Source organism: Rhinoraja longicauda, chromosome 1 (assembly GCF_053455715.1).
Source record: "Rhinoraja longicauda isolate Sanriku21f chromosome 1, sRhiLon1.1, whole genome shotgun sequence".
In the NCBI taxonomy this organism is placed as follows: domain Eukaryota; kingdom Metazoa; phylum Chordata; class Chondrichthyes; order Rajiformes; family Arhynchobatidae; genus Rhinoraja; species Rhinoraja longicauda.
The window spans coordinates 132473724-132496753 of record NC_135953.1 but is presented as its reverse complement, the minus strand read 5'-3'; the positions used below and the strand labels follow the sequence as shown (position 1 = coordinate 132496753).

The 23030-nt window shown below is 44.4% G+C and overlaps 1 protein-coding gene across 3 annotated transcripts in view; it reads left to right on the top strand.

Annotated features, from left to right (window-relative positions):
- Positions 1-11265: 11265 nt before the first annotated feature.
- LOC144600787 (uncharacterized) overlaps positions 11266-23030 on the top strand; it is a 134291-nt gene continuing 122526 nt past the window's right edge. For all 3 annotated transcript variants that reach the window (XM_078412695.1, XM_078412688.1, XM_078412682.1), the window contains exon 1: positions 11266-11393. In XM_078412695.1, the coding sequence (XP_078268821.1) occupies positions 11345-11393 (49 nt within the window). In that variant the 5' untranslated portion in view covers positions 11266-11344. The remainder of the gene's footprint in view (positions 11394-23030) is intronic.

Below are 23030 nucleotides of genomic sequence, written 5' to 3'. Positions count from 1 at the left end.
AGTTGATGTCCTGGTAGGGGACCAGCGACAAAATGTCTGTGCAGTGAGACATGAGGGGAAACGATACCAGCCAACCATAGAGTGCAAATACTGTGGATACAAACACGAGAGAAAGAAGGAGAAATGTCCGGCATATGGCAGGGAGTGTTTCAAATGCCATCAGAAAGATCATTTCGCCTCACAATGCATGGAAAAGCAGGGGCAGCAGAAGAAAGAAAAGAAAGGGAAAAAACCTGTGCATGCAGTGGTGGAAGTGGAGAGTTCCAGTGATGAGGATGATGACAGTCAAGATGTTGATGAAATTCACACAATGGAACTGCAACCAGAAGCAGGAAAAGCAGAAAGTGTGCACAGGGTTGAGGAGACTCAATTCCCAAAGAAAATCTTTGCGACCATGATGCTGAAAGGGAAGGAAGTAAAATTCCAGGTGGACAGTGGAGCCACATGTAACATCATTCCCAAGATGTAAGCGAAGGATGTGGATGAAACCAAGCAAGTATTGTCCATGTACAACAATACGACAGTGGTGCCTCTTGGGAAAAGCACGATGAGACTGGTGAACCCGAAGAATGGAAGGAAATACAAAGTAGACAATAGACAATAGACAATAGACAATAGGTGCAGGAGTAGGCCATTCAGCCCTTCGAGCCAGCACCGCCATTCAATGCGATCATGGCTGATCACTCTCAATCAGTACCCCGTTCCTGCCTTCTCCCCATACCCCCTCACTCCGCTATCCTTAAGAGCTCTATCCAGCTCTCTCTTGAAAGCATCCAACGAACTGGCCTCCACTGCCTTCTGAGGCAGAGAATTCCACACCTTCACCACTCTCTGACTGAAAAAGTTCTTCCTCATCTCCGTTCTAAATGGCCTACCCCTTATTCTTAAACTGTGGCCCCTTGTTCTGGACTCCCCCAACATTGGGAACATGTTTCCTGCCGCTAATGTGTCCAATCCCCTAATTATCTTATATGTTTCAATAAGATCCCCCCTCATCCTTCTAAATTCCAGTGTATACAAGCCCAATCGCTCCAGCCTTTCAACATACGACAGTCCCGCCATTCCGGGAATTAACCTAGTGAACCTACGCTGCACGCCCTCCATAGCAAGAATATCCTTCCTCAAATTTGGAGACCAAAACTGCACACAGTACTCCAGGTGCGGTCTCACCAGGGCCCGGTACAACTGTAGAAGGACCTCTTTGCTCCTATACTCAACTCCTCTTGTTACGAAGGCCAACATTCCATTGGCTTTCTTCACTGCCTGCTGTACCTGCATGCTTCCTTTCATTGACTGATGCACTAGGACACCCAGATCTCGTTGAACTCCCCCTCCTCCTAACTTTACACCATTCAGATAATAATCTGCCTTTCTATTCTTACTTCCAACGTGAATAACCTCACACTTATCTACATTAAACTGCATCTGCCATGTATCCGCCCACTCACACAACCTGTCCAAGTCACCCTGCAGCCTTATTGCATCTTCCTCACAATTCACACTACCCCCCAGCTTAGTATCATCTGCAAATTTGTAGAGTTTGTAGTCCTGGAGGAAGACTGCATTCCAATCCTGGGAAGCAGGGCAGCCCAGCAGATGGGGCTCATCTCAGTGTGTACAGCGAACATAATGACACTGAATGGCAGTGAAATCCCTCTGACCAAGGAAAGATTGATAGCGGAGTATGCTGATGTGTTTGAAGGGACAGGTAAATTTGAGGGCAAGTACCATCTGCTGGTAGCTGACAGCATAACGCCGGTAATCCACCCACCACGAAGAATCCCTGTAGCCTTACGGAGTAAGCTGAAAGAGGAGTTAGGCAGACTGACAGAAGCGGAAATAATTGCCCCAGTAGAGACCCACACACCATGGGTATCCAGCCTTGTGTGTGTAGAAAAGCCCAATGGGAAGTTGAGAGTGTGTTTAGACCCGAGGGATCTGAACAAGGGGCTTAAAAGAAGTCATTACCCAATGACGACGATCGAAGATGTCCTCACCGACCTGAATGATGCCAATGTCTTTAGCACGTTTGATGCCAAGAATGGGTTTTGGCATGTGGAACTAGATGATGAGAGTTCTCAGCTTATGACATTTAACACACCATATGGTAGATATAGGTGGAGACGCATGCTGTTTGGTCTGTCCACGGCCCCTGAGGAGTTCCAGCGACGACAGAACCAAGTGCTGGAGGGCCTGGAAGGAGTGAGGTCTGTTGCTGACGACATCCTAGTGTTTGGGAAAGGAAAAACAGCAGAGGAAGCAGAAAGAGACCATGACAGGAAGGTTAAAGCTCTGATGGAGAGATGTCGTGACCGTCACCTGAAGCTGAACATAGAGAAGGCAAAGCTGAAGGTGAAGGAAGTCACTTTCATAGGACATAGAGTCTCTGCTGCAGGACTGAAAACAGATCCAGGGAAGGTAGAAGCACTGCTACAGATGCCTAACCCAAAGAATGTCCAAGGAGTTCAGCGATTTATTGGCTTTGTTAACTACTTGAGCAAATTCCTTCCTGGATTAAGCGACCTATGTGAACCGCTACGCAAGCTGACACAGAAGGATGTAGTTTGGTGGTGGGCACAGGTGCATGACAGGGCGGTGATGGACATAAAGAAGCTAGTAACTGCCGAGCCAGTACTCAGATACTATGATCCATCCAAGGTGCTGACAGTACAGGCCGACGCGTCAGAAACTGGACTTGGTGCGGCGCTGATGCAGGAGGGCCATCCAGTTTCCTATGCCAGCAGGGACCCTGACGGATGCGGAGACCAGATATGCACAAATAGAAAAAGAATTGCTGGCAGTGATGTTTGGTCTAGAGAGGTTCCATGTGTACACATATGGAAGGCCAGTGAATGTGCAGTCAGGCCATAAGCCACTGGAGATAATCGCCACAAAACCACTTCATCGGGCACCAAAGAGATTGCAGAGGATGCTGGTGAGGATGCAGACCTATGATGTGACAATAAGATACAGACCAGGGAAGGAGATGCAGCTTGCAGACACGCTGAGCAGAGCATATATTCAGACTGGCAAGACTGACAAGACCATGAGAGAACTGGAGACTGTAAACCTGGCAAGGCACATCCCAATAGCGCAGCCTCTGCTAAATGGCACAAGGGATGCAACAGGAGAAGATGAGACTATGCAGAAACTGCAAGAGGTGATCAAACGAGGCTGGCCAGAGAACAAGAAGGATGTTGACCCAGAGCTCATCTCCTATTTCCATGTGAGGGACGAGCTGAGTGTTGGAGATGGTCTCATATTTAGGGGAGAGAGAGTAATCATCCTTGAAGCCAGGAGACGCGACATGCTCACAAGAGTACATGATTCCCACATTGGTGTGAATGGCTGTCTAAGAAGGGCAAGAGAATGTCTGCACTGGCCCGGAATGAGTGCAGAAATCAAGGACTTCATACAAAAATGTGAGACATGTCAAGCTCAAGGGAAAGAGCAACCAAAAGAAACGCTGCATTCCCATGAAATTCCAGAGAGTCCATGGGCAAAGGTGGGTGCAGATTTGTTCCACTTGGATGGAAGGAACTATTTGGTCACTGTGGACTATTTCTCAGGATATTGGGAAATAGACTATCTAGAGAAAACACTGGCAGTGAATGTCATCCATAAAATGAAAGGCCAGTTCGCAAGATATGGAATACCAGATCAGCTCATCACAGATAATGGGCCACAGTTCACAGCTGAGTTCAAGAGTTTTACCAAGAAGTGGCAGTTTGAACATACGAACACATCACCCTATTATCCGCAGAGTAATGGAAAGGCGGAGAGCAGTGTGAAAGTTGCGAAGTCATTGCTGAGGAAGGCTAAGGCTGCCGAAGCTGACCCTTACCTGAGCCTACTAGCTTTTCGCAACACACCAACAGCTGGCATGAGTAGCAGTCCAGTTCAAAGATTGATGAACAGACGTACCTACTCAGAGGCTGCTCAAACCTGAAATTCAGAAAAAAGTAAGAGATGAGTTGAGAGCAGCTAGAGACAGACAAGCAGACTACTACAACAAAGGATCTCAAGATCTGATTCCTCTGAAAGCTGGCGATCCAGTTCGAGTGAAGCCGACCGATAATCGACATCAGTCCTGGAGGAAGGCTGTGGTTGTAGGCCGTGTTGCGCAACCCAGATCTTATGAAGTCAGAACCGAGGACGGCGTCATCTATCGTCGGAATCGGCGCCATCTGAGGAAGACCAACGAGCCATGTCATCGCACTGATGTTGACCTGGATGACCTGGTGACGTCACCTGAACCGGAGCGAGAAAATCGACCTATGAGCCGACCACCGGTCCCCAGGGAGCATCAAACCCTGACAACAAGGTCTGGTAGATGCGTTCGAAAACCACGCTATCTGCAGGATTATGTGCCCAAATAAGGATAGGGCCTGTACATGTAGTTGAATATAGATGTAAAGGATATTAGGTTATGTTAAAAAAATTAATGTTATATTTTTGGTTATAGTTTGATATGCATTGTTTTATGTAGAAGTAGTGGTAATGGCTAATACAACTGAATAAATAAAAAGGGAAAGGGAATGAGGAACCAGACATGTGTTGTTCAAAGTTTAGATAATTCCGAGCACTGAACTGTCGCAGATCCAAGAGAGGAAAATTTGGAAGCTACTAAGGAAATGGATTGTCAAAGGCATGTTGGAAAATGGACTGTTGGAGACATGTTGGACTCAGTGAAATAAGATGCCATGGAAGAATTTAATTTATGGCTATACATGTAAAGTTCCTGTACATATCTGTTTTGTAAATAAAGGGGGATGTTATGGGAATAGCGCACCCGGTGGTGCAGTACCGGGGATATATTACCCATGGGGCTGTAGCCAAAGTGATCCTGAATTAAAATGGCTGAACCCAAGACTCGAGTGTAAAGCCTCTGTTAATTGGTTGTGTAGCTGTACTGTAGCAGGTTACAGAAAGGAAACACACTAACAACCTGTGTCTCCGGCGCTGGCGTTGTGGGGTGTGTGTGTGTGTGTGTGGGGGGTGAGGGGTGAGGGTCAGTGTTGTGGGGTGTGTGTGTGTGTGTGGGGGGGGGGGGGTGAGGGTCAGTGTTGTGGAGTGTGTGTGGGGGTCAGTGTTGCGGGGTGTGAGGGGGTCAGTGTTGCAGAGTGTGTGTGTGGGGGGTGAGGGTCAGTGTTGTGGAGTGTGGGTGTGTGTGGGGGGGTCAGTGTTGCGGGGTGGGTGTGTGGGGGGGTGAGGGTCAGTGTTGTGGAGTGTTGGTGTGTGTGGGGGGGTCAGTGTTGCGGGGTGGGTGTGTGTGGGGGTCAGTGTTGTGGGGTGTGTGTGTGTGTGTGGGTGTGTGTGTGTGGGGGTAAGGGTCAGTGTTGTGGTGTGTGTGTGTGTGTGGGGGTGAGGGTCAGTGTTGTGGGGTGTGTGTGTGGGGGTGAGGGTCAGTGTTGTGGTGTGTGTGTGTGTGTGTGTGTGGGGGTGAAGGTCAGTGTTGTGGGGTGTGTGTGTGGGGGTGAGGGTCAGTGTTGTGGGGTGTGTGTGGGGGTGGGGGTCAGTGTTGTGGGGTGTGTGTGGGGGTGAGGGTCAGTGTTGCGGGGGTGAGGGTCTGTTGCCGGGTTACCTGGTGAGAAGGGGTGGGTCACATGGCCGCTGGGTAGGTGAGGTCATGTGGGACCTGGGGCGGTGACGTCACCTCGTCCTGTATTTGGGAGTAAGGAAGTTGGCAACCCTAGCTACAGGCCCCGCTCTAGCTTAATCTGGCCCTGGTTGGCCTGGAACTTTAACTCTGGCCCCCGATTTCCAGGGATGCTATCTGACTGGCTGTGCATTTTTAGCGCTTCGCGGTAGAGTTGCTACCTTCCAGCGCCGGAGACACAGGTTCGATCCTGACCAAGGGTGCTATCTGTTCGGAGTTTGTACATTTTCCCTGTGACCGCGCGGAATTTCTTCTGGTGCTCCGGGTTCCTCCTATATTCCAAAGATGTGCAGGTTTGTAGGTTAATTGGCTTCTGTAAATTGCCCCTAGAGTGTGGGAAAGAACTAGTGCAGGGGTGATCTCTGGTCGTGGTGGAATTGGAGGGCCGAAGTGTCAGTTTCCACGCTGTATCTCTAACCTAAACTAAGCTAAACTCAATTATGCGACCAAAGGAACTGAAGGAGACAAATTAGCTCCTTCTTCCTGTTCTTCTTCATAATTATATATACTCACTTGCTTCTGTAATGCTTAATAAAAGGCATGACAAAAATCTATCGATATCCAACATAAGACTTTCAATTATAAAAGTTGCAATAGCTTTTTGGAGAAGAAGTCAAAATTGACTTGTCTGAATACCACTTTTGTGTGAATTTACTGATATCACCATGAATGGTTATTTCCTTCTTTAGACTTTCGACTTCAGAAATACAGTGCAGAAACAGGCCCTTCGGCCCACCGAGTCCGCACTGACCGACTATCACCCTGTATACTTGCACGATCTTACACACTAGGTACAATTCACAATTTTTATCAAAGCCAACAAAACTGCACGTATTTGGAGTGTGCAAAGAATCCAGAGCACCCGGAGAAAAGCCAGGTGGTCACCAGGAGAACGAACATAGAGACAGAGATAGGTCGGCACGGTGGCGTAGCGGTAGAGTTGCTGCCTTACAGCGAATGCAGCTCCGGAGACCCGGGTTCGATCCTGACTGCGGGTGCTTTCTGTGCGGAGTTTGTACGTTCTCTCCGAGATCTTTGGTTTCATCCCACACTCCAAAGACGTACAGGTTTGTTGGTTAATTGGCTTGGTAAATGTAAAAAAAATCTTAGTGGGTATAGGATAGTGTTAATGTGCGGGGTCGCTGGTCAGCGCAGACCCGGTGGGCCGAAGGGCCTGTTTCCACTCTGTATCTCTAAACTAAACTAAACTAAACTAAAACCTGTAGTCAAGATTGAACCCGGGTTATTGGCGCTCAGCAATTCTACCGCTACGCCATTATGCTGCTCTTCTCCTGGAATCCTCCCCTATATAACTCCCCCCGTCCCTCCTATACAACTAAAAGGAAAATTTTTGATGCTGAGCAGTGCTGGCAAATGGATGGCATCCCCATTCATTTGGAGAAAGAAAAATCCAGGTGATTGAAAATTTTACTTTGTTATCTTTGTTATTAATATTTCAAATTATTTGTTAATATTAATAGTGGTTCATTAAATTAAAAAATAGTTATTATTTGTTGTTAATCAGTCAAATCCAGAACAAGCTGGAAAGGGTCCAGAGAAGGTTTGTGAGGATGTTGCCAGGACTTGAGGGCGTTAGCTACAGGGAGAGGTTGAGCAGGCTAGGACTTCACTCCTTGGAGCGCAGGAGGACATGGGGTGATTTTATAGAGGTGTAGAAAATCATGAGAGGTATAGATTGGATAACTGGACAGTGTTTTCCCCAGAGTAGTGGAATCGAGAAACAGAGGACATAGGTTTGAGGTGAGGGGAGAAAGATTCAATAGGAACCTGGGGGGTAACGTTTTACACAAAGGGTAGTGGGTATATGGATAAGGTAGTTGCCAGAGAAGGTAGTTGAGGCAGGTACTATCGCAACGTTTATGAAATATTTGGACAGGTACATGGATAGGATAGGTTTGAGGGATATGGCAAAAACAGGAAGGTGGGACTAATGTAAATGGTGCATATTGGTCGGCATGGGCAAATTGGGCCGAAGAGCCTGTTTCCACACTGTATGACTATGACTCTCTCTCTCTCTATGACTCTCTAACAGTCAGAAACATTAAAACGCAGTTCAGTGGTGTATAACAATCACGCAGGAAGCTAATGTGACCTGGTGGTAGAGTTGTAAAGTTACCCTACATCTGCAGGCAGTCTCGTGGCATCCACTCAAAAGTAGACAGCCCTGGATTCCATGCAGCGGTGGATTCAGTCATCTCAAAAGAGTGGTGAAGACCAGCTAATGCATCTTCAAATGCAAAAGCCTATCAAAGGCCCAAATCAGAAATTGCCCAAATCATCACCTACTCCCAACATTCATGCAGCAACATAGTGAAACAGAGCAGTCGATGGTGGGGACTTCAATGCCTGAGCTAATAGATGTCATTATCTAAAGGCATCTACATTCCCGTCCATGTGGACATCAGCAGCTTTCCACCAGCCATTCTACGACCACTTGATTAGCTCTGCCCTGGGGCATTCAGACACAAAATGGGACAGAGGAGTTAAGCACAAGAAGAATGCCCCAAGCTCGATTCCCTTTGTCTGCAAAGTGAAGCAATTTCATTCTTAAAATTGGTTTGGGAATGTTTATTTCATGGTGGTTTTTCAACGTGGGCATTGGAGTAAGGCAAGGGAATGTGGGTTACCGATATCACACACATATGAATCCTTATGGATTCCATATAACCAGTGGTTCAATTCTGAACAGAGAGCTGGTGCCTAGATTATTTTCTGCCTTACTACTTCTCATGTACCAGCTCAATTCCTTCTCTAATAGCTTCCTGCCGCACGGTGGCACAGCTGGTAGAGCTGATGCCTCACAGCACCAGAGACCCAGGTTCGGTCCTGGCCTCAGCTGCAGTCTATGTGGAATTTGCACATTCTCCTTGCAACCATGTGGGTTTCCACCAGGTACCCTGGTTTTCTCCCACATCCCTACAACGTGCGGGTTTGCAGGTTAATTGGTCTCTGTAAATTGCCCCTAATGTGTAGGGAGTGGATGAGAAAGTGAGATAACACTCACTCACAACATAAAACACCTAAGAACGGGTGATCGATGGATGGTCTGCGTGCACTCAGTGGGCTGAAGGACCTGTTTACATGCTAAATCTCGGGGGAAAAAAACTTTCCCTCAAAATAAAAAAAATATCTTTGACTCCGTCCATCCTTTCAAATCCTACCCCACCTCCATTCTCCCTTTTCTCTCATCTGAATTATATGAAAAAAAGAATTTCACTCTACTTAGGCACATGTGTCAATAAAGTACCATTGAACCAATGAAATGACAATGGTCTAATTCTGACTCAAACCATTTGCGACTTTGGTGCCATATCACACCATGAGATGAACTGCAGACTACATATCTAATACCATCCACTTCATTCTCTAGAGGTTGCCTGCTCTATTTAGTTATTTCTAGGCTTGATGCAAATGTTGAAAGGCTGGAGCGATTGGGCTTGTATACACTGGAATTTAGAAGGATGAGGGGGGATCTTATTGAAACATATAAGATAATTAGGGGATTGGACACATTAGAGGCAGATAACATGTTCCCAATGTTGGGGGAGTCCAGAACAAGGGGCCACAGTTTAAGAATAAGGGGTAGGCCATTTAGAACGGAGATGAGGAAGAACTTTTTCAGTCAGAGAGTGGTGAAGGTGTGGAATTCTCTGCCTCAGAAGGCAGTGGAGGCCAGTTCGTTGGATGCTTTCAAGAGAGAGCTGGATAGAGCTCTTAAGGATAGCGGAGTGAGGGGGTATGGGGAGAAGGCAGGAACGGGGTACTGATTGAGAGTGATCAGCCATGATCGCATTGAATGGCGGTGCTGGCTCGAAGGGCTGAATGGCCTACTCCTGCACCTATTGTCTATTGTCTAAATGCATTTCCGGCTGCCAAGATTCCATAAACCTGGGGCTATGGGTTTCCAAATTCCTACTATCCTACCCCTACAATTTCTGACTTGTGTTGGTTAAAGAAAGCTTCCATTCAAAATTATTTGCAAATTCTTCCAGGGGGCCCCTTCACCCTTCCCCTCTCTGCCCATCTTGAATCCACCCAGCTCAACATCTGTCTGTGCGGCACGGTGGCATAGCGGTAGAGCTACTGCCTTACAGCGCCGGAGACTCGGATTAGATCCTGACCACGGGTGCTTGTTTGTGTGGAGTTTGTACGTTCACCCCGTAACCTGCATGGGTTCTCCCCGAGATCTTCAGTTTGCTCCCACACTCGAAAGATGTACAGGTTTGTAGGCTAATTGGCTTGGTTATAAATGTAAAATTGTCCCTAGTGTGTGTATATGTTGTGTTAATGTGCAGGGACCATTGGTCGGTGGGGACAGTGGGCCGAAGGGCCTGTTTCTGCGCTGTATCTCTAAACTAAACTAAAAATATCTGCACTTCTCCAATTCTGATTCATTGATTACCTCTGAAGTTAGTGGCACCACATTTGGTGGCCAGGGCTTCTGTTATCTGGCCCTAAGCCCTGGTATTTCCTCCCAAACCTCTCATCTCTCAAGATTTCTTCAGGCACTAATTTATTGACCAACCTTTTGGTTATCTGTTCTAATTTCTCCTGTGGTGGCATTAGTTGCTTTTAGATTTAGAGATACAGCGCGGAAACAGGCCCTTCGGCCCACCGGGTCCGCGTCGCCCAGCGATCCCCGCACATTAATACTATCCTACACCCTAGGGACAATTTTTACATTTTGCCAAGCCAATTAACCTACATACCTGTACGTCTTTGGAGTGCGGGAGGAAACCGAAGATCTCGGAGAAAACCCACGCAGGTCACGGGCAGAAGGTACAAACTCCGTACAGACAGCGCCCGTAGTCAGGATCGAACCCGAGTCTCCGGCGCTGCATTCGCTGTAAGGCAGCAACTCTACCGCTGCGCCACCGTGCCGCCCTTAAAACAATGCCAGCGCCCAACTTGCTAAAAAAAGGGTGTATTTTATTATCTTAAGGATGCTGCCTTACAGCGCCAGTCATTGGTCATTGACTGGACTGGTCATTCTGGTCATTGTTGTTGTTGTTCACTGAATGATCTTATTAGCAGATTCTGAAACATCGTATCATTCGAAATGGGCTGGCATAAAGACCTACGTCTGTTTTATCATATCATATCATATCATATATATACAGCCGGAAACAGGCCTTTTCGGCCCTCCAAGTCCGTGCCGCCCAGTGATCCCCGTACATTAACACTATCCTATACCCACTAGGGACAATTTTTACATTTACCCAGCCAATTAACCTACATACCTGTAACAATGGCGTCATTCTGCCTGACAATACTAGAACTGACACCTGGAGTTCTTGCCCTGGGTGTCTGTAATCTTTTATATGTGCACTGAATACCCCAGGAAACCAGGGTGCAGAATAGGTTTGTGACTGGTACGGTTTTGTGTTAAAAACCCGAGTCCACATAGCATTTAACATCCTGTTGTGGTTTTCAGCATGCAACAGCTCAAAATTAATGTCATCCTTCTTGTTGGTTGCATTGCTCTCATTCACAGCAATGCCCTGGTTGGCTCTTTTAAAAAGTAAGGATGTGACGTCAGCAGGCCTAACGAGGATTAGTTGCGACGACTTTACTTGTTTGAAGAGTCTGAACTGTTCTTGAAAAACGCAGCTTTTGTTTTGTGACCTGCGTGCCTGTCTGTCTAAACCAGAGACCACTGGAGAAATGAGAATGGCGTGTTTGGCTCTTTCGTACAAAGTGCTCATCATTGGTGGTAGGCTTCAATCTCTATCCTGTAATTTTATTTAACGTAACATTATTTTCCTTAATGTTCCATAAAGGATGTTGTACCTGCGTTACGAGGCTATATGTAGAATTCTCTGCCACAGAAGGCAGTGGAGGCAAATTCACCAAATGTTTTCAAGAGAGAATCAGATTTAGCTCTTAGCGTTAATGGAATCGAGGAATACGGGGAGAAAACCAGGAACGTGGTACTTCTTCTAATCGAGTCCACATCACAAGATTAGAAATTGTTCAGCCAGAGCTGAACACACTTCTCGGCATCTGCATGCAACGGTGTCTTGCACTTCTTGTGCATAGTGGTGGAAAGATTGGTGGAAACAGGGCCCTGACGTGACACTCTTTCCTTGGCCCCAATGGGGTACTGATTTTGGATGATCAGCCATGATCATATCGAATGGCTTGAAGGGCCGGATGGCCTACTCCTGCACCTATTTTCTATGCTTCTATGTCTATGTACTTTCTCTTCTAACATTAAATTGCTTACTTTTTAATCACTCCATGTTCAAGTGATTATACCACATGGCCTCCTCGAGAACAAGGGTGACTTTGCCTCCTTTCCGGAATCTGATGGTATGATCAAGTGTTATTTAGGAATTGGCTGGAATTAGTTACAAACACCAACCTTAGGTTTCTCGCGTCGACTTGGGTCGTGTGTTTGGCTGAGAAGTGAAAATATAAAAGGCTTCTGAAAGATGCACTTGCCAGTTCTTGAACCCATTGAAAGAATTTGAGCGGCAACTAGTACTGCTATCATTCTCTTTGTAAATCAATGCCCTTGGTGTGCATGAGAAATCGGGATAGCATAGAACTTGTGATCGATGGTTGCCATGGACCTAGTGGGCCGGAGGGCCTGTTTTATGCTGTGTCCCAAAACCACACTAAATTACCTTAACAGCCTTTTCTGGATTTAAGGTGGAAAGGACACAGCACGTGGCATATACAAGTCCAGAGAAAATTATGGTGTGCCAAAGGGAAAATCATCTTTTCCTGAACCGCTATGTTGGAAACTATGACAAGTTTGGCGGTCAACCTAGGTGTGTGATCTTAATTGAATTTGCATTGTGATGATCAAACTCTGGAACAAAGCACTTACAAAACCATGCTGAAGAGATTTCCCGGCCGACAATGATTTTTTGGTTTCCTCTGAATTTAAATCAATAGTTTGTATATTTCTCTTGAGTAATCACCAGCGGGCATTAGATTGTCCCTAGTCATTGGATGGGTATGCAAGCCACATACCAACAAATATTGTGTTGTATATCTGCATATCACTGAGCATTTCAGTACGTGACTGGTGATGTTTATTCCGATAATTAATTATTCCTTTACTGAAGCCGTAACAGGAATGAGTCTAAGAGACAGCTGCTACTGGAGGGATTTTACTGAAAATCAAAGCAACACAGATTGTTTTCCAACAGTCAATGTACAGAAGATAGACACAAAAAGCTGGAGTAACTCAGCGGGACAGGTAGCATCGCTACAGAGAAGCAATGTATAGAATGCTATTGTGGAGTCCAATCTTTAACAAGCAAGGCCTTCCATAGGTTAGAACAGCCCTGCGCCAGATAAAGCTATTTCCAAAACAAAAAGCAAGTTATCACCAATGATTAGAAGTCCTGATGGTTCAAAGGTATGTGTCTATTTTTGACACAATAAATTGATTGAAAACATTTCTTACTGTTCAGCAATATTAACATCCCAAGCTGTTATCAGTATATAACTTAAAATTAACTGAAAAACCTAACCACTAACACCACTCAACACCATTTGTCCATTCATATGCGTCACAGTGGCGCAGCGGTAGAGTTGCTGCCTTACAGCACTTACAGTGTCAGAGACCATGGTTCGATCCCAACTATGATTGCTCTCAGTACAGAGTTTGTACGTTCTCCCCACGACCGCGTGGGTTTTCTCCGAGATCTTCTGTTTCTCCACACACTCCAAAGACGTACAGGTCTGTAGGTTAATTGACTTGGTACAAAAATGTAAAAATTGTCCCCAGTGTGTGTAGGATAGCGTTACTGTGCGGGGATCCCTGGTTGTGGCAGACTCAGTGGGCTGAACAGCTAGTTTCCTTGCTGTATCTCTAAACTAAACCAAAAAATACAACAGCAACTAAAATATATAATTTAATTTCAGTTGTTTTCATATTAAGATTCATTTAAAAACTAGAACAACCAGTTTCAAAGCCGATCTTGTTGTATTTGCTGAACTTTCCATTAAAAAAGTCCTAACTTTTTGAACTGGAACATAATTCAGATGTTTGAGAATATTTTTTTCAGAATTTCCCTCGTGGTATTTAAAAAAGATTTATATTACACCAACTTGACATATATTTCGATATAAACTACTGTTAAAATATATGTAGATATAAACTAATATAAATTTAAAATATAACAAAATAGAAATTATTTGATCTTAAAGAAAGTGTTAATTGCACTGAAAGGAGTTGTAATAAATATAACAACAACATTTCATCATAAAACAGGAAAATATACAAATGATTCCTTTGTAGCAACTGAGTAGTCCGAGGTTTTCTTTTGTATAACATATCCTTTTATTTAAATAATTTATTTCACAAACATACAGATGGTGTATGTTTATCACGTAGGAAAGTAAGGGCGACAATTAAATATAATTCCCGTAGCACCAAAGAAACTTAGTGTGGACATTCAAGTGAAAGGGTGGGGCTCTTTGTTAGCATCAAGTGCTCGAAACAGGGCTTCCAAGTAGGTCATTCTAGCTGAGGTAATAAATGAGCCATTGTTTTCATGAAGTGAGTATAATGTCAAAAAGATTTTAAGTATTGTATCGTCAGCAGTATCGTTGATGTTGTGCAGAAGTCAGGTACACTGAATTTGCAGTCCCCGGAACGTAGACATTTCACGGATAACATGATTGAAGGCCAGGAAACACTATTCTTGCTTTTTGAGAAATTTAACGCGAGGGCCCCAAAAATAAGACAGCAGCCTTTTCGGAATGAAGTTAAGGAACACTTCTAAATACAAAGACAGCAGGAAGTTTGGAGCTCTGCTGAATTTAAACAAATTCAGTAGTTCATTTTATTCTGAGATTGTGTAACACAGAACATAGAACTTAGAAGAGTACAGTGCAGGAACAGGCCCGACAGCCCACAATGTCTGTACCGAACACGATGCCTACTTAAACTAACTCCTTCTGCCCACACGCAATTCATATCCTGCACATTCAAGATATGCATCACCTCCACCCCCACCTGAAAGCTTCATATACCTGTACGTCACATTCTATCTACTTTCACCATCACCCATGACCGCACCCAGCACTCTTTATGTAAAAATAACATGCCCCGCACATCTCCTTCAAATTCACTCCCTCCGACTTTATAGTTGTGCCCTCGACTGTTTGAATTTCCATCTTGAGGGAAAGTTTCTATGCTTCTCAGTAATTAAGAATCAGGGGTGGGCCATTTAGAACTGATATGAAGAAAAACGGCTTCACCCAGAGAGTTGTAAATCTGTGGAATTCTCTGCCACAGAAAGCAGTGGAGGCCAATTCACTGGATGTTTTCAAGAGAGAGTTAGATTTAGCTCTTGGGGCAAAAGGAATCCAGGGATATGGGGGAAAAAGCAGGAACAGGGTACTGATTTTAGATGATCAGCCATGATCATAATGAATGGTGGCGCTGGCTCGAAGGGCCAAATGGCCTGCTCCTGCACCTATTTTTCTATTTTATAAATTTCCATCAGGTCTCCCCTCAACTTCTGACGCTAAAGAGAAAACAATCTAATTTCGTCCAACCTCCTCTTATAGCAAATACCTTTCATCTAGCTAGCATCCTGGTAAACCCCTTAACCACCTCTCCCCATAAGCCCCTATATCCTTCCAGTAAAGCTACAACATTTTTCCTGACTTTTATGCTCAACGCCCCAGCCAATAAAGCCAAACACACCATAGGCCTTTATCACTATCTGTTTATGTTGCTACTTTCAGCGTGCTGTGGACTTGGAGTCCAAGATCTCTCTGTACATCAATGCCACTAAGGATCCTGCATTAACTGTATACCTTCCCCTTACATTTGACTTCCTAAAGGCCAACACCACCCATTTGCTCAAATTAAACTCCGGCATCTCTTTACCCATGACTGTAACTGATGTATATTCTGCTGTATCCTTCGACAGCCTTCTTTACTATCCGTAACTCTACCAATTCCAGTGTTGCCAGAGAACATATTAGCCAACTCATCCACATTTTCAGCCCAGTCATGTATATACGTCACAAACATCAGAGGTCACAGCACTAATCACTGCAGAACTCCACTGGTGTCTGAGCTCTGAATAGAATAATACGCCTCTGCCTTCTCTCTACCCTCTGCCTTCCATGCATAAGCCAGTTCTGAATAAAAACTACCAAGTCGCCATGGATCCCATGCATTTAAATAATTCAAATCAACCTACCATGAGGGATCTTTTTAAATATCTTAATGGAGTCCCATGTAGACAACTTTCACTGCCCTACCGTCATCAATCACGTTGTTTCCTCTTCAAAAAGCTCAGTCAAGTTAGTGTGACATGACCTGGTTTAGACATGGCCTTGCCAACTGTCCTGAACTAATGCAAATAAACCCTATAATCCAAAGAATCCTTTCTAATATTCTCCTTACCATTGATGTGAAGTTCACTGACTCAGTGGGCTGAAGGACCTGTTTACATGCTAAATCTCAGGGAAAAAAGCTTTCCCTCAAAATATATATATTTTAAATGACTCCGTCCAACCTTTTAAATCCCACCCCATCTCCATTCTCCCTTTTCTCTCATCTGAATTATATGAAAAAAGAATTTCACCCTACCTAGGTACATGTGTCAATAAAGTACCATTGAACCAATGAAATGATAATGGTCTAATATTATCCCTATTTCTCTTCTCTAACAAGGGAACAACATTGGCTACTCTCCTGTCCTCTGGCAATCTCCTCTCTTGCCTCTCTCATTAAACTGAGATAGATTCAATCAGGGCCTGGGGACTCATTTACTTTAATGCTCCAAGCAAGTGTATTAAGAGGTGTGGGAAAAGGGAGTACATGAAGTAAGTACAGATGAGGCATGGTTAGATGGGAAAACATGCTTATGGAGTAAGTGGCCTATTTCTGTTCTAAACTGCGAACACTAAATATTCTTCCCCTTGCAAGGCTCAAATAACTGTCAAAAAAGGCTATCAAGAACATTATTGGAACCATGGCATCTGTGTCAATAGTTAGACTGTAGGGTAACTTTGGTGAGGATGCACTTGGATTCATTCGAGAAAGGAGAGATATTGGAAAATCATCTTTGTTTCTTTACTATCTATGCAAGGAAATATGGTGGTAAACCCCATTCAACAGTATCTTTACAGTTCTGCTTATCTTTCAGGCACATTTCAAGAAATAAATGCATTGCGAAATCTACCTCATTGCAGCCTTTGCATGTATTTATCTGCACTTTCACTGTAGCTTTAGCACTGCATTCGGCAGGCTGTTTCCTTCTCTATTGCACGACCTGTTGTACTTGTGTGTGGTTTGATTGTACTCATGCATGGTATAATTTGGCTGGATAGCAAGGAAAGCAGTTTTTCATTTATGTTGATATATTTGACAATAATAAACCAATAGCGATAGCAATGTTAATCTATATACTAAAACTCTTGTTTGTTATCTTGTTTGTGACTGAACTTCAGCCAAACAGTACACGATAGCGCCACAATTTTAGGCCCACCTTATTCACCATTGTCACTCTAGTGATAATGCAAGTGGTTTTATTGAAATCGGTCTTATATTTTTAAAGTTATTCACGTTTTAAAGTTTAAAAGGAGGGGAGGAGGAGTGGAGGAGGAGGGAGGGGGGAAGGGGGAGTGGGGAGAAGGGAGAGGGGAGGTTGAGGAGATGGGGGGGGGGGGGGGGGAAGGACAGGGTGCTGCACCAATGCAGGAGAGGTTTGGGCCCCAACAGGTCCACTTGGTCTAGTAGCAACTAAATACGAGGAAAAAAACCAATTAATTAATTTGGATGAGATTGTTATCCATTATTTGAGATGGTTAACAATGCGTTCAAAAATACAGTGACTCAAACACAATACAATCAAATGCTGGAAACACTCACCAGGTCACAATGGGTGCCACAGTGGTGTAGTGGTAGAGCTGCTGCCTTACAGCGCTAGAAACCCCGGTTCGATCCTGACTATGGGTGCTGTCTGTACGGAGTTTGTACGTTCTTCCCCTGACCGGGTGGGTTTTCTCCGGTATCCTCCCACACTATAAAAGATGTACAGGGGTTTGTGGGCAAATTGGTTTTGGTGGAATTGTAAATTCTTCCTAGCGTGTAGGATAGTGTCAGTGACGGGGCGATCGCTGGTCAGCGAGGATGCGTTGGGCCGAAGGGCCTGTTTCCGCACTGTATCCCCAAAGTCTAAAGTGTAAAGTTAACAGCACCTGTAGAATTAGTCAACCAAAAGAATGGCATCTTTTCTTCAGTCTTGTAAGGAAGGACAATGGAGTTGAACGTTGTTTTAAGCCTACTGCATTGAAGATGGAACATACTGCAGATAGAGAACTCTTTCCCATCTGTGACCAATGGCATACGTTCCCCTTCACGGTTCATAAATTCTGTGATCTGTGACATGGTCGTCAATGGAGAGGCTCTGCAGGGGAGTTGACTGTTAGTCCAGAAAAGGTGTGGTGGGCTCAGCAGAAAGTTTTGTGCATGCTCAAAGATTTAGACTTTAGAGACACAGCACGGAAACAGGTCCTTCGGCAAACCAAGTCTGCGGCAACCAGCGATCCCCACACACTAGCACTATCCTACATTCCAGGGACAATTTTAACCAAAGCCAATTAACCTACAAACCTGTTTGGCTTTGGCATGTGGGAGGACACTGGAGCACGCAGAGAAAACCCACACGGTCACGGGGAGGATGTACAGACAGCACCAGTAGACAGGATCAAACCTGGGTCTCTGGCGCTGTAAGGCAGCAACTCTACCGCTGCGCCACTGTGCTGCTCATTATCAGTTCACATGTATCAGCAGTGATAACAGCTACAGAGAAGTATATGGAGATATATGGCCCTCTAGTAGTTTCAGGTCTTTAGGAAACAAAAGACTGGAAAAAGCATATAATGCAAAACAGGGGGAAAAAAAATCAGCTTTTAGTTAACACACTGAATTTAGACCGTATTCGTTGTTATTAATGGAGGACTCCTTTATATATTTCTCAATATCTCCATTTTATACTCTTGAGCTATTGTTGGGCAATGGCCACAGACATGACACTTTTACGCAGAGTACCTTCACTGCAGAGTTACGTTTCAGGGGTGAGAATAACCTTCTAAATCTATGCTTGTGGCAAGGAGGGTTGGCTGGTCTGCTGAGTATCTGCAGAATATAGCATGCACCATCCACACAAATTTCCATTTCACATCCATGGTAGCCAGACGTCTCATCGGGAATAAAAACTCAGACTATTGCTCTAACTGTGCTTTTATGAATTAGGACCTGACTACATTTCAATGGGTCCACTCATGACACCATTCATAATTGGATTAAAGTTCCATGATGTCACTGAGGGGCTGCATAAATTGTCTCCTGCAGGAATACAAACAGTGAAGTGGAAAAGTAACTGAGAATTAGAAATAAAAAAATCTTTCTTCGGCTTGAGGTTTAAATTTGTTCTTGCTCTTAAACTGAATAGCTTGCTATGCTTCATCAGAATTCAGCACATTGGTGAGTCTGGAGTTACATCTAGGCCAGCTGAGAACACAGATTTTATCCCTGAAGGATATCAGTGGAGCAGGCGGGTTTTTAATTCCACATATATTAAGTGAAATGAGGGATTTGAAGCTCAGTATGAATTTTTAGTCCAGCCCCCTGGGTTACTAGTCATTAACGCTGGTAATTTATTTCACCGCACTTGCTGCGATTTGGTCGACTCTATTGAACAAAATTATCACTTCATTGGGCAAATGATATTACAAAGAAATATTAGGTACAGCTGACAACTTATAATTTAGTCCCTACAATACACATTGTCCAATTGTGCATTTCAACAGGAAGATTGAACTCTGTTCATGCTAATTGTGAACCATCTTAAATGGGAATTGTGCAGATTTTTATGTGTGAACCTTGATGGCCATTGGAGATACTTTATTTACTGAAATGACAGAGGGTTATGGTCCAGCCCAATATTCAGGCTGGAGGTCTGTGATCATTGGCAGCATCTCTGGAGAGAAGGAATAGGTGACATTTCAGGTCGAGACCCTTCTTCAGACCGAGTCAGGGGAAAGGAAAACAATACAGATATAGACTGTAAGATAGAGAGATATAGAACAAATAAATGAAAGATATGCAAAAAAGTAACGATGATAAAGGAAACAGGCCATTGTTAGTTGTGAGCTAGGTGAAAGCGGGTTACAGACAATGAGACCCAACAAGACGACTTAGCGGCTGGAACGACTTGGGTGGGGGAGGGATGGAGAGAGGGGGGATGCAAAGCCAACTTGAAGTTCGAGGAGTCTCATTGTCTGTAACATCATCTGTCAGCTTACGAGTCTGTACTGGTCTATTAATTGAGATTTCTATAGGTTTTGTGCAAAACCCTACTCCAGGATAAATTAGACTGACATTTTACTACACTTCTGAGGGAGTAATACTAATGTCAGAAATGTTGTCTTTCAAATGGGACATTCGAGGTCCCATGAACTATTTGAATCTAGGACTTTGGTTAGGCTGCATTTGGAGTCTTCTGTGCAGTTTTGGTCTCCCCATTACAGGAAGGATGTCAGGCCTTTGGAGGGGTGTGCCAGAATGTTGCCTGGATCAGAGGGTATCAGATATAAGGGGAGGTTGGACAAATTGTTTCTTCTGGAACTTCGGAGGCTAAGGGGAGATCTGATAGAAATACGTAACATTATTAAAATTATGAGAGGCATAGTTATGGTAGGCAGTCAGAATCATTCGCAGGCGAGAAATGCCAATGACTAAAGTGCATAGCTTTAAGGTTAGAAGAACAAAGTTTACGGAAATGTTGGCATAATTGGTCTAAGACTTTTACAGAGAGTAGTGATGCCTGGAATACACCTGCAGGTGTGTTGGTAGAGGCAGATACGATAGTGGCATTTAAGGGGGTTTTGGAAAGGCACATGTACAGTGCATTCAGAAAGCATTCAGACCCTTTCACTTTTTCCACATTTTGCTACATTACAGCCTTATTTTAACATGGATTAATTAATTTTTTTATCATCAATCTACACACAATACCCCATAATAAAAAAGTGAAAACAGATGTTTAGAAATTTTTGCAAAGTAATTAAAAAGAAATAACTGAAATATCACATTTACATAAGTATTCAAACCCTCAGTACATTGTTGAGGCACCTTTGGCAGCGATTACAGCCTCAAGTCTTCTTGGGTATGACGCTACAAGCTTGGCTCACCTGTATTTGGGTAATTTCTCCCATTCTTCTCTGCAGATCCTCTCAAGCTCCGTCAGCTTGGATGGGGAGCGTTGATGCACAGCTATGTTCAGGTCCCTCCAGAGATGTTCGATCGGGTTCAAGTCCAGGCTCTGGCTGGGCCACTCAAGGACATTCACAGTCTTGTCACAAAGCCACTCCTGCGTTGTCTTGGCTGTGTGCTTAGGGTCAGTGTCTTGTTGGAAGGTGAACCTCCGCCCCAGTCTGAGGTCCAGAACGCTCTGGAGCAGGTTTTCATCAAGGATCTCTCTGCACTTTGTTCCCTTCATCTTTCCCTTGATCACGGCTAGTCTCCCAGTTCCTGCCGCTGAAAAACATCCCTACAGCATGATGCTGCCACCACCACGCTTCACCGTAGGTATGGTATTGGCCAGGTGATGAGCGGTGCTGCTTGGCATTCAGGCCAAAGACTTCAATCTTGGTTTCATCAGACCAGAGAATCTTGTTTCTCATGGTCTGAGATTCCTTTAGGTGCCTTTTGGCAAATTCCAAGCGGGCTGTCATGTGCCTTTTACTGAGGATTGGCTTCCACCTGGCCACTCTACCATAAAGGCCTGATTGGTGGAATGCTGCAGGTATAGTTGTCCTTCTGGAAGTTTCTCCCATCTTCACAGAGGAACTCTGGAGCTCTGTCAGAGTGACCATCGGGTTCTTGGTCACCTCCCTGACCAAGGCCCTTCTCCCCAATTGCTCAGTTTGGCCGGGCGGCCAGTTCTATGAAGAGTCCTGATTGTTCCAAAGTTCTTCCATTTAAAATTGACAGAGGCCACTGTGCACTTCAGGACCTGCAATGCTGCAGAAATTGTTTTATACCCTTCCCCAGATCTGTGTCTCGACACAATCCTGTCTCTGAGGTCTACAGACCATTCCTTCATCTTCATGGCTTGGTTTTTGCTCTGACATGCACTGTCAACTGTGGGACCTTATATAGGCAGGTGTGTGCCTTTCCAAATCATGTCCAATCAATTTAATTTACCACTGGTGGACTCCAATCAATTTGTAGAAACATCTCAAGGATAATCAATGGAAACATGATGAACAGGCTCAATTTTGAGTGTCATACCAAAGGGTCTGAATACTTATGTAAATGTGATATTTCAGTTATTTCTTTTTAATTACTTTGCAAACACCTGTTTTCACTTTTCTATTATGGGGTATTGTGTGTAGATTGATAATAAAAAAAAGAATTTTATCCAATTTAAAATAAGGCTGTAACGTAGCAAAATGTGGAAAAAGTGAAGGGGTCTGAATACTTTCTGAATGCACTGTATATGCAGGGAATGGAGGTGAATGGGTCATGTGCAGACAGAGGAGATTAGTTTAACTTGGTATCATGCTCGGTACAGACATTGTGGGCTGAAGTGCCTGTTCCTCTGCTCTAATGTTGCATGTTCTATGATCCAGAGTAATGCCTTTCCCAGAGTCATGGTCAAATGTTTATACCACGAGGAAGAGACGATTGGTCTTTCATTGTCTTGCTCTTTGCGGAAACTTGCGGCTTGTAAAGATGCTGCGTATAAATGAAGTTTGACAGAGACTGTGCTTCAAGGACATCCATTCATAGCTAAGCCTGTTGGAATGTCCTGATAACATGGTGAGGCACTGAGAAATATTTATCTTCTAGCTTTCCCTCTGCATCATGCACTCACCACAGACGTCTTAACAAACTTTGCCGTTATAATTTGCTGAGCATTAGATCAGTCAGTCGTGTTTTAATAGGCGGACCACATCTGCTGATTGCAAAGATTCATTGAGATCTGGCACACACCTGTTCAGGGCTGTAGTTGTACGTTTGATTTCCCATGGCTTCTGGCATGTGAACTGGAATGTAAGTGAAGCATTTTTATCAATGATCAGTCGAGTTGGCTCCCTCAGCACTGTGCAGCTGCGCTGTGTGATAAAGTACTGAGCTGTGGGGACCACAAATGCTGAAGATCTGACGCCCCTGGGAGCAGGCCAAACCTGCAATTACTCTCACTGCCTCTGGACTAAGGAGAGAGACAAACTAACAAATGCTCCTGCTCCATCAAACTCTCCGGCGATTGTTGATGCGTATTTTTCACGTGGGCTAGGCTAACGGATCCGGTCTTTGCTGGAATAATATTCAACATTAAACGTGAAGATCAATTAG